The 13,017-nt window shown below is 49.4% G+C and overlaps 1 protein-coding gene across 2 annotated transcripts in view; it reads left to right on the forward strand.

The window, feature by feature from the left end:
* Nucleotides 1-13,017, forward strand: part of SNTG2 (syntrophin gamma 2) — a 787,936-nt gene that overhangs the window by 687,685 nt on the left and 87,234 nt on the right. For both annotated transcript variants that reach the window (XM_077488701.1, XM_077488702.1), the window contains exon 13: nucleotides 12,511-12,582. In XM_077488701.1, the coding sequence (XP_077344827.1) occupies nucleotides 12,511-12,582 (72 nt within the window). The remainder of the gene's footprint in view (nucleotides 1-12,510; nucleotides 12,583-13,017) is intronic.

The following is a 13,017-nucleotide window of genomic DNA, read 5'->3' on the forward strand; positions in this document are numbered from 1 at the left end:
TCTTTTCAGGACTGGTATCAGTGGTACGGTAATAGGCTTGTACACGTATAATATTCTTTCTTCCAAATATAGAAAGAATATTATACTTGACTGCTGCCCTTCTGCTGCAGTCTGCTAATCATTCACAACTCACTTGTTCCACAAAGCTCTTTATCAGGACTGGTAACTTGGTCTGTCTAGGGTGCTACGGTACATAGGCTTGGGTGCGGTACAGTCTGCTGTTCTGTAAGGACCGCTATCGGTCCACAATACATAGGGTTGCCGTGCACTACTGCTGACCGCTGCCCTATACTGCAGCAGTCCTTCAGCGGTATAGGGACTGACGCACAGTCTGCTAAACACTAATACACAACCTGCTTGGTCCACAAAAGTTCTTATAAGGACTGGTAACTTGGTATAGGGTGCTACGGTACATAGGCCTGAGTGCAGTACAGTCTGCTGTTCTGTAAGGACCGCTATCGGTCCACAATACATAGGGTTGCCGTGCACTACTGCTGACCGCTGCCCTATACTGCAGCAGTCCTTCATTGGTATAGGGACTGACGTACAGTCTGCTAATCACTAACACACAACCTGCTTGGTCCACAAAAGTTCTTATAAGGACTGGTAACTTGGTATAGGGTGCTACGGTACATAGGCCTGAGTGCGTTACAGTCTGCTGTTCTGTAAGGACCGCTATCGGTCCACAATACATAGGGTTGCCGTGCACTACTGCTGACCGCTGCCCTATACTGCAGCAGTCCTTCAGCGGTATAGGGACTGACGCACAGTCTGCTAAACACTAACACACAACCTGCTTGGTCCACAAAAGTTTTTATAAGGACTGGTAACTTGGTATAGGGTGCTACGGTACATAGGCCTGAGTGCAGTACAGTCTGCTGTTCTGTAAGGACCGCTATCGGTCCACAATACATAGGGTTGCCGTGCACTACTGCTGACCGCTGCCCTATACTGCAGCAGTCCTTCATTGGTATAGGGACTGACGTACAGTCTGCTAATCACTAACACACAACCTGCTTGGTCCACAAAAGTTCTTATAAGGACTGGTAACTTGGTATAGGGTGCTACGGTACATAGGCCTGAGTGCGTTACAGTCTGCTGTTCTGTAAGGACCGCTATCGGTCCACAATACATAGGGTTGCCGTGCACTACTGCTGACCGCTGCCCTATACTGCAGCAGTCCTTCATTGGTATAGGGACTGACGTACAGTCTGCTAATCACTAACACACAACCTGCTTGGTCCACAAAAGTTCTTATAAGGACTGGTAACTTGGTATAGGGTGCTACGGTACATAGGCCTGAGTGCGTTACAGTCTGCTGTTCTGTAAGGACCGCTATCGGTCCACAATACATAGGGTTGCCGTGCACTACTGCTGACCGCTGCCCTATACTGCAGCAGTCCTTCATTGGTATAGGGACTGACGTACAGTCTGCTAATCACTAACACACAACCTGCTTGGTCCACAAAAGTTCTTATAAGGACTGGTAACTTGGTATAGGGTGCTACGGTACATAGGCCTGAGTGCGTTACAGTCTGCTGTTCTGTAAGGACCGCTATCGGTCCACAATACATAGGGTTGCCGTGCACTACTGCTGACCGCTGCCCTATACTGCAGCAGTCCTTCAGCGGTATAGGGACTGACGCACAGTCTGCTAAACACTAACACACAACCTGCTTGGTCCACAAAAGTTTTTATAAGGACTGGTAACTTGGTATAGGGTGCTACGGTACATAGGCCTGAGTGCAGTACAGTCTGCTGTTCTGTAAGGACCGCTATCGGTCCACAATACATAGGGTTGCCGTGCACTACTGCTGACCGCTGCCCTATACTGCAGCAGTCCTTCATTGGTATAGGGACTGACGTACAGTCTGCTAATCACTAACACACAACCTGCTTGGTCCACAAAAGTTCTTATAAGGACTGGTAACTTGGTATAGGGTGCTACGGTACATAGGCCTGAGTGCGTTACAGTCTGCTGTTCTGTAAGGACCGCTATCGGTCCACAATACATAGGGTTGCCGTGCACTACTGCTGACCGCTGCCCTATACTGCAGCAGTCCTTCAGCGGTATAGGGACTGACGTACAGTCTGCTAAACACTAATACACAACCTGCTTGGTCCACAAAAGTTCTTATAAGGACTGGTAACTTGGTATAGGGTGCTACGGTACATAGGCTTGAGTGCGGTACAGTCTGCTGTTCTGTAAGGACCGCTATCGGTCCACAATAGATAGGGTTGACGTGCACCACTGCTGACCGCTCACCTATACTGCAGCAGTCCTTCAGCGGTATAGGGACTGACGTACAGTCTGCTAATCACTAACACACAACCTGCTTGTTCCACAAAAGTTCTTATAAGGACTGGTAACTTGGTATAGGGTGCTACGGTACATAGGCCTGAGTGCGTTACAGTCTGCTGTTCTGTAAGGACCGCTATCGGTCCACAATACATAGGGTTGCCGTGCACTACTGCTGACCGCTGCCCTATACTGCAGCAGTCCTTCATTGGTATAGGGACTGACGTACAGTCTGCTAATCACTAACACACAACCTGCTTGGTCCACAAAAGTTCTTATAAGGACTGGTAACTTGGTATAGGGTGCTACGGTACATAGGCCTGAGTGCGTTACAGTCTGCTGTTCTGTAAGGACCGCTATCGGTCCACAATACATAGGGTTGCCGTGCACTACTGCTGACCGCTGCCCTATACTGCAGCAGTCCTTCATTGGTATAGGGACTGACGTACAGTCTGCTAATCACTAACACACAACCTGCTTGGTCCACAAAAGTTCTTATAAGGACTGGTAACTTGGTATAGGGTGCTACGGTACATAGGCCTGAGTGCGTTACAGTCTGCTGTTCTGTAAGGACCGCTATCGGTCCACAATACATAGGGTTGCCGTGCACTACTGCTGACCGCTGCCCTATACTGCAGCAGTCCTTCATTGGTATAGGGACTGACGTACAGTCTGCTAATCACTAACACACAACCTGCTTGGTCCACAAAAGTTCTTATAAGGACTGGTAACTTGGTATAGGGTGCTACGGTACATAGGCCTGAGTGCGTTACAGTCTGCTGTTCTGTAAGGACCGCTATCGGTCCACAATACATAGGGTTGCCGTGCACTACTGCTGACCGCTGCCCTATACTGCAGCAGTCCTTCAGCGGTATAGGGACTGACGCACAGTCTGCTAAACACTAACACACAACCTGCTTGGTCCACAAAAGTTTTTATAAGGACTGGTAACTTGGTATAGGGTGCTACGGTACATAGGCCTGAGTGCAGTACAGTCTGCTGTTCTGTAAGGACCGCTATCGGTCCACAATACATAGGGTTGCCGTGCACTACTGCTGACCGCTGCCCTATACTGCAGCAGTCCTTCATTGGTATAGGGACTGACGTACAGTCTGCTAATCACTAACACACAACCTGCTTGGTCCACAAAAGTTCTTATAAGGACTGGTAACTTGGTATAGGGTGCTACGGTACATAGGCCTGAGTGCGTTACAGTCTGCTGTTCTGTAAGGACCGCTATCGGTCCACAATACATAGGGTTGCCGTGCACTACTGCTGACCGCTGCCCTATACTGCAGCAGTCCTTCAGCGGTATAGGGACTGACGTACAGTCTGCTAAACACTAATACACAACCTGCTTGGTCCACAAAAGTTCTTATAAGGACTGGTAACTTGGTATAGGGTGCTACGGTACATAGGCTTGAGTGCGGTACAGTCTGCTGTTCTGTAAGGACCGCTATCGGTCCACAATAGATAGGGTTGACGTGCACCACTGCTGACCGCTCACCTATACTGCAGCAGTCCTTCAGCGGTATAGGGACTGACGTACAGTCTGCTAAACACTAATACACAACCTGCTTGGTCCACAAAAGTTCTTATAAGGACTGGTAACTTGGTATAGGGTGCTACGGTACATAGGCTTGAGTGCGGTACAGTCTGCTGTTCTGTAAGGACCGCTATCGGTCCACAATACATAGGGTTGCCGTGCACTACTGCTGACCGCTCACCTATACTGCAGCAGTCCTTCAGCGGTATAGGGACTGACGTACAGTCTGCTAATCACTAACACACAACCTGCTTGGTCCACAAAAGTTCTTATAAGGACTGGTAACTTGGTATAGGGTGCTACGGTACATAGGCCTGAGTGCGTTACAGTCTGCTGTTCTGTAAGGACCGCTATCGGTCCACAATACATAGGGTTGCCGTGCACTACTGCTGACCGCTGCCCTATACTGCAGCAGTCCTTCAGCGGTATAGGGACTGACGCACAGTCTGCTAAACACTAACACACAACCTGCTTGGTCCACAAAAGTTTTTATAAGGACTGGTAACTTGGTATAGGGTGCTACGGTACATAGGCCTGAGTGCAGTACAGTCTGCTGTTCTGTAAGGACCGCTATCGGTCCACAATACATAGGGTTGCCGTGCACTACTGCTGACCGCTGCCCTATACTGCAGCAGTCCTTCATTGGTATAGGGACTGACGTACAGTCTGCTAATCACTAACACACAACCTGCTTGGTCCACAAAAGTTCTTATAAGGACTGGTAACTTGGTATAGGGTGCTACGGTACATAGGCCTGAGTGCGTTACAGTCTGCTGTTCTGTAAGGACCGCTATCGGTCCACAATACATAGGGTTGCCGTGCACTACTGCTGACCGCTGCCCTATACTGCAGCAGTCCTTCAGCGGTATAGGGACTGACGTACAGTCTGCTAAACACTAATACACAACCTGCTTGGTCCACAAAAGTTCTTATAAGGACTGGTAACTTGGTATAGGGTGCTACGGTACATAGGCTTGAGTGCGGTACAGTCTGCTGTTCTGTAAGGACCGCTATCGGTCCACAATAGATAGGGTTGACGTGCACCACTGCTGACCGCTCACCTATACTGCAGCAGTCCTTCAGCGGTATAGGGACTGACGTACAGTCTGCTAATCACTAACACACAACCTGCTTGTTCCACAAAAGTTCTTATAAGGACTGGTAACTTGGTATAGGGTGCTACGGTACATAGGCCTGAGTGCGTTACAGTCTGCTGTTCTGTAAGGACCGCTATCGGTCCACAATACATAGGGTTGCCGTGCACTACTGCTGACCGCTGCCCTATACTGCAGCAGTCCTTCAGCGGTATAGGGACTGACGTACAGTCTGCTAAACACTAATACACAACCTGCTTGGTCCACAAAAGTTCTTATAAGGACTGGTAACTTGGTATAGGGTGCTACGGTACATAGGCTTGAGTGCGGTACAGTCTGCTGTTCTGTAAGGACCGCTATCGGTCCACAATAGATAGGGTTGACGTGCACCACTGCTGACCGCTCACCTATACTGCAGCAGTCCTTCAGCGGTATAGGGACTGACGTACAGTCTGCTAATCACTAACACACAACCTGCTTGTTCCACAAAAGTTCTTATAAGGACTGGTAACTTGGTATAGGGTGCTACGGTACATAGGCTTGAGTGCGGTACAGTCTGCTGTTCTGTAAGGACCGCTATCGGTCCACAATACATAGGGTTGCCGTGCACTACTGCTGACCGCTGCCCTATACTGCAGCAGTCCTTCATTGGTATAGGGACTGACGTACAGTCTGCTAATCACTAACACACAACCTGCTTGGTCCACAAAAGTTCTTATAAGGACTGGTAACTTGGTATAGGGTGCTACGGTACATAGGCCTGAGTGCGTTACAGTCTGCTGTTCTGTAAGGACCGCTATCGGTCCACAATACATAGGGTTGCCGTGCACTACTGCTGACCGCTGCCCTATACTGCAGCAGTCCTTCAGCGGTATAGGGACTGACGCACAGTCTGCTAAACACTAACACACAACCTGCTTGGTCCACAAAAGTTTTTATAAGGACTGGTAACTTGGTATAGGGTGCTACGGTACATAGGCCTGAGTGCAGTACAGTCTGCTGTTCTGTAAGGACCGCTATCGGTCCACAATACATAGGGTTGCCGTGCACTACTGCTGACCGCTGCCCTATACTGCAGCAGTCCTTCATTGGTATAGGGACTGACGTACAGTCTGCTAATCACTAACACACAACCTGCTTGGTCCACAAAAGTTCTTATAAGGACTGGTAACTTGGTATAGGGTGCTACGGTACATAGGCCTGAGTGCGTTACAGTCTGCTGTTCTGTAAGGACCGCTATCGGTCCACAATACATAGGGTTGCCGTGCACTACTGCTGACCGCTGCCCTATACTGCAGCAGTCCTTCAGCGGTATAGGGACTGACGTACAGTCTGCTAAACACTAATACACAACCTGCTTGGTCCACAAAAGTTCTTATAAGGACTGGTAACTTGGTATAGGGTGCTACGGTACATAGGCTTGAGTGCGGTACAGTCTGCTGTTCTGTAAGGACCGCTATCGGTCCACAATAGATAGGGTTGACGTGCACCACTGCTGACCGCTCACCTATACTGCAGCAGTCCTTCAGCGGTATAGGGACTGACGTACAGTCTGCTAATCACTAACACACAACCTGCTTGTTCCACAAAAGTTCTTATAAGGACTGGTAACTTGGTATAGGGTGCTACGGTACATAGGCTTGAGTGCGGTACAGTCTGCTGTTCTGTAAGGACCGCTATAGGTCCACAATAGATAGGGTTGACGTGCACCACTGCTGACCGCTCACCTATACTGCAGCAGTCCTTCAGCGGTATAGGGACTAAGAGTTTTGTCACAGGGTCATTTAAAAAATGACATGCAGAGGAAGAGGCAGGCCCTTCCGCAGGGGTGGTAGGGGTAGGGCAGGAGCAACAGGCTTGAGCCAAAGTGGGAAGTTGCAGAAGGTGCGTTCAATTACTTTAAAGGATGCACCAGACTTGGTTGAGTGGCTCGCTCAGCCTTACTCTTCTGCACCCTCCTCATCCTCTCGATCTGCACCCTCTTCTTCACTCTCTGCTATGTGCACCCCCAAAGACACTACCACCAACAACACGACCACCACCACCACCACCACATACCTTCCGCTTGAGTCACTGGAATTATTTTCCGATCCATATCAAGAGGACATTTCTGATGCGCAGCCACTCTTGGTATTGGATCAGGAAGAGGAGGTAGCAACAAGCGCTACTCAGCAGTCTGACGCCAGTACCCAGATCAGCCCAAGGAGGAGGTTGGTCCCCGGTGTTGCTGCCTACTCTACTTATAGCGGTGGGGAAGGTGACGTTGATGATGACGTGTCTAGTGATGTCACGTGGGTGCCCACAAGAGAGGAAGAGGAGGGGAGTTCAGAGGGAGATATGGACCAGCAGATAGGGAGGAGAAGCAGCAATGACTTACATTGCACAGCAGGGACAAAGCAGACTGCAAATGTATCAGGAGCGAGTCATCGACCATGTACGGTCACATCTGGCGCTCCCAGGACACCGGCACATGGCTCCGCAGTGTGGGCTTTTTTTAACGTGTCCGCTGCTGACAATAGCGTTGCCATCTGCAATCTTTGCAGTCAACGCGTTAGTCGCGGTAAGCCCAATACTCACCTAGGGACGACCGCCTTAAGAAGGCACATGAGCAGCCATCACCGAGCCCAGTGGGAGCAACGGAACACACAAAGCCACACTGCAGGCTCTCACCGTCCAGCCTCGTCTTCTACTTCTCCTTCTCCTCTCTCCTCACAATTGTCCTCCACTCCACCTTCCATCACGCCAAGCTCACATTTTTCTGCAAAAAGGCAGGCTTCCGTGGGCCTAATGTTTGAGCGTAAAAAAATGATGACGCCGGATAACCCTCTTGCCCAACGGTTGGCGGCTGGCTTGTCAGAACTCATAGCCCGCCAACTACTGCCATATAAACTGGTGGACTCGGAGGCCTTTCGCAAATTTGTGGCCATTGGAACACCACAATGGAAGGTCCCAGGAAGGAAGTATTTCTCAGAGAAGGGCATCCCAGAGCTATATGGCCATGTTCAGCGGCAAGTGAATGTATCTCTGGCACACAGTGTCGGTGCCAAGATACATCTGACCACAGACACGTGGTCTAGCAAACACGGGCAGGGAAGGTATATCAGTTTTACTGCCCACTGGGTGAACCTTCTGACGGCCGTCAAGCATGTAACCCGTGGCACCCGTGTAGATTTGGTTTTACCGCCACGGATTGCATGCAGGCCTGACTCTTCTTCTCCTCCTCCTACTCCATCCTCCTCCCTCTCCTCCTCAGCTGCCTCCTCCTTTTCCGCTGCTAGCGTCTCTTCCACTGCACCGCCCAAGCTCCCCAGAACCTATTCCACATGCCAGGTGAGACGTTGCCATGCCGTGCTGCGTCTGTTGTGCCTGGAAGCAAAGAGCCACACTGGCCCGGCACTCCTTTCAGCTTTGCGTTCACAGGCAGATGAGTGGCTAACACCGCTCAATTTGACAGTTGGTAAAGTGGTGTGTGACAACGGTGCCAATCTGCTTAGCGCATTGAAACAGGGCAAAATCACGCACGTGCCGTGCATGGCACACGTCTTAAACTTGGTCGTGCAGCGATTCCTTGTCAAATACCCTGGGGTCCAGGACATCTTGCGGCAGGCAAGGAAAATCTCGGCCCATTTCAGAAGATCTTACACGGCCATGGCTCGCCTTGCTGACATTCAGCGGCGACACCATCTGCCGGTCAGACGTCTTATTTGCGATTGCCCGACGCGATGGAACTCAACCTTCTATATGCTTGATAGGCTGCTCCAGCAGAAACGTGCAGTTAACGTCTACCTGTATGAACTCTGCGAAAGAAACGGTTCTGGGGAGCTGGGTTTTTTTTCACCGCGCCAGTGGCTGCTCATGCGCGACACATGCAGACTTCTGCGGCCATTTGAGGAGATCACCAAACTGGTCAGTCGCAGCCATGGCGCCATCAGTGACATGGTACCTTATGCCTTCTTTCTGGAGCGTGCATTGCGTCGTGTCATTGATCAGGCTGTGGAGGAGCAGGAGCGGGAAGATGAGGAAGTCGCAATGCTGGATGAATTCCCAGGGGGGGCTACTCTATCTGAGACAAGTCAACAACAGGAGTCTGATGAGGAGTCAGAGGAGGATGGTGCCGGGGCGGATGAGCAGGAGCAAGAAGAGCATGCTTTAAACCTTTCTGGGATCCCTGTTGTGCGAGGATGGGGAGAGGAGAATGAAGAGGACGACATTATCCTGGATGATGAGCAGGAGCCAGGCCACCACACCGCTTCCACTTTAGTGCAAATGGGGGCCTTCATGCTCCAGTGTTTTAATAGGGACCCCCGTATAAAAAGCATGAGGGTCAAGGACCAGTACTGGGTGGCAACGTACTTAGACCCCCGGTACAAACACAAAATGGCGGAAATGTTACCGCCGTCGCAGAGGGCTGTCAGAATGCAGCACTTCCAGGCCTTGCTTCGAGAAATGCTGCATTCTGCTTTTGCGTGCGCTGGCAGAGGAGCAATTCCCACTCCCAGAGAAGGATTTGCGGGTACCAATCCAACAGCGCCTGCAAGAAGAGGCCGGTTTGAAGATGTGTTGGTGACTTCGGATATGAGGTCATTCTTTCAGCCGACCCATCGACAGGTGTCATCCGGATCCAGCATCAGGGAACGCCTAGACCGTCAGGTGTCCGACTACATTGGGTTAACGGCCGATGTGGACGCTCTGAGGAGTGATGAACCCCTAGACTACTGGGTGGGCAGGCTTGACCTCTGGCCAGAGCTTGCCCAATTTGCAATCGAACTGTTGGCTTGCCCCTCATCCAGTGTCCTGTCCGAAAGGACGTTCAGCGCAGCAGGGGGGATTGTGACCGATAAGCGTACTCGCCTAGCTCACCACAGTGTTAACTACCTCACATTTCTAAAAATGAATGAGGCATGGATCTCGGAGGAATTCAACACATGTGATCAGTAGACCATGTATATGTCTATAAACAATTTTTGGAATCAAGCACACAGACCTTCTTAATTCATTTGGCTCACTTCCCTGACCCAAAAAAGCACACCGTACTATATGCCCCTACCCTCCTCTTTGAAGAGGTTGAGCGGTGTCATATTTCTACTGGGGCTGCTTATTATGAGGGGTTCCCACCATCCCTGTGCTGTGCTGACTTCCTCCTGGGTGTTCTTATTATGAGGGGCTCCCACCATCCCTGTGCTGTGCTGACTTCCTCCTGGGGGTTCTTATTATGAGGGGATCACACCATCCCTGTGCTGTGCTGACTTCCTCCTGGGGCTGCTTACGGTGCTGCTGTCAGCGCTGTATGTCACGGAGCTGCTGTCAGCGCTGTATGTCACGGAGCTGCTGTCAGCGCTGTATGTCACGGAGCTGCTGTCAGCGCTGTATGTCACGGAGCTGCTGTCAGCGCTGTATGTCACGGAGCTGCTGTCAGCGCTGTATGTCACGGAGCTGCTGTCAGCGCTGTATGTCACGGAGCTGCTGTCAGCGCTGTATGTCACGGAGCTGCTGTCAGCGCTGTATGTCACGGAGCTGCTGTCAGCGCTGTATGTCACGGAGCTGCTGTCAGCGCTGTATGTCACGGAGCTGCTGTCAGCGCTGTATGTCACGGTGCTGCTGTCAGCGCTGTATGTCACGGAGCTGCTGTCAGCGCTGTATGTCACGGAGCTGCTGTCAGCGCTGTATGTCACGGAGCTGCTGTCAGCGCTGTATGTCACGGAGCTGCTGTCAGCGCTGTATGTCACGGAGCTGCTGTCAGCGCTGTATGTCACGGTGCTGCTGTCAGCGCTGTATGTCACGGAGCTGCTGTCAGCGCTGTATGTCACGGAGCTGCTGTCAGCGCTGTATGTCACGGAGCTGCTGTCAGCGCTGTATGTCACGGAGCTGCTGTCAGCGCTGTATGTCACGGAGCTGCTGTCAGCGCTGTATGTCACGGTGCTGATGTCAGTGCTCTGTATTACGGTGCTGCTGTCAGTGCTCTGTATCTCCTGCACCCTCTTGTTTGCCTACCCTGGTCCCTGACCTTCCCTCTCCTCCATTGCCTTCATTAGCTCCATAGTCCTGAATTGTCAGAACAATTTCCCAAATAAAAAAAAAATGCTTGTAGTTATCGATCCCAAATTCACCTCATACATGTATTATGCTATTGTCCAGGTGGTGGGACTACGTGCTACCCCCTAATAATTACCCCGTGGCCGCAAATTCGACCTAAAGGTTTGCGAAATTCGCCTCCCATTGAAGTCAATGGAGCCCGCGGCGAACGGTCGTTTTCGCGAACGTTTGTGTCCGTTCGCGTTTCGCGTTCGCGAAACGTCCCGTCGGAAGTTCGTCCATCACTAATTACTAGTAAGAAATAATACAAATAATAAACATGCCATAATCCCCTATTTTGTAGATGCTATAACTTTTGCACAAACCAATCAATGTATGCCTATTTCGATTGTATTACCAAAAATATGTAGAAGAATACACATCAGCCTAAACTGAGGAAAAAAATATGGGATATTTTTTATAGCAAAAAGTAAAAGATATTGGGGTTATTTACGACAGACACATCCACTTTGCACTGCTGATTTTATCATCCAATCATGTGCAAGCTAAAATGCTGTTTTTTTATTTTCCTTGCATGTCCCCCTCGGATCTACAGCGACTTTACTTCCAAGTGCACTTGCAGTGCAAAGTGTATTTTCCTTTAGTAAATAACCCCAATTGTGTTTTTTTTCTTAAATTGTCACTCTTCTTTTGTTTATAGCACAAAAAATATAAAAACGCAGAGGTGATCAAATACCACCAAAAGAAAGCTCTATTTGTGGGAAAAAAAGGATGTCAATTTTGTTTGGGTGCAGCGCTGCACGACCGTGCAATTGTCAGTTAATGCAACGCAGTGCCGTATCGCAAAAAATTGCCTGGTCATTGAGCAGCTAAATCTTCGGGGCTGAAGTGGTTAAGCGACAGAATGGTTTTAACAACAGATATATTATATGCATGTTACCACCAAAGGAACCACTTTTAACTAATTTGGATTCCCTGTATTGCGCCTCCACTCCAAGAACATCCTTAGCCCCTCTGATTAAATTAAAGTTACTGCATGCATTTATAAGAATACAAGTATAGATACCTTTAACTCGGCTGTGAATCAGCATCAGGATATATACACAAGACTATTTAGTAGTAAATTAACACAATGTATTGGTTCAGGTTGGAATAAATGACAATCTATTGAAGCACAAAGCTGGCATTGAGTTGATTGGTTCAGTACAGGTAAGTGCTTAGTTTTATGTTGTGTTCCATGAATGTAGAGAACAACATCTGTGGATGCTGAGTCTAGACTCTGCAGGACCCACCCTGCCTGGTAAATATCAGGACAACTAAAGGACAAAGAACAAGCACTGGATGCCTATTACATCCAGTGTCAATATCTCAAGACTAAATTGCAATAAGAAACACTTAGGGCATTTGTGATTCATGCTAAATACTTGTACATGGAATTGTCTTATTACATGTTTAAGCCATACCAACCTTAAATGTTTTGAAATTTTTTTGTTCTGGAAAAAAACAGAAATGTCTAGTTATGCTCTCCTGTTTCTTAGGTTAGCACGCTTGACTGGGTACGAGCTGAAAAAATGTATAACCTCTGTGAGGTTCTCTTTAAAGTTAGCAAGGTAAGTGTTCTTCTATAAAATTCAATATGATTAAGATACTGAGACTCGTTACATTTTCTTAGCTTGGCATGATGTTTTATCCATATATTGTTTAATTATTAAACATTTTAGGTATTAAAGCCTAGTTCCACCCAAAAATGGAAATTCCGCTTTAACTGCTGGTGACCACCTGAAATGCCACATTTGGCATGTACCCTGGTGCTGGAAGATCACCTCCCCCCCCCCCCCCCTCCCTCCCTGCAATCTTCTGGGACATGTCACAGGTCCCAGAAGATTGGCCGGCCACTCACAGTGCTCAGCGCACATGCACAGTGTGTGCCCAGCTATGAAGCCACAGCCGGGTGCCCACAGTTAGAATGCCAGCACCGTGAAGAGGAGGGGGAGAAGAAGGAGGCTTTGGGCGCCAGCATTGCTGGACCAGGGGACAGGTGAGTG

This window comes from Lithobates pipiens, unplaced genomic scaffold (assembly GCF_037356315.1).
Source record: "Lithobates pipiens isolate NorthernLeopardFrog02 unplaced genomic scaffold, aLitPip1_a1.2 Scaffold_18, whole genome shotgun sequence".
NCBI classification, from domain to species: Eukaryota; Metazoa; Chordata; class Amphibia; order Anura; family Ranidae; genus Lithobates; species Lithobates pipiens.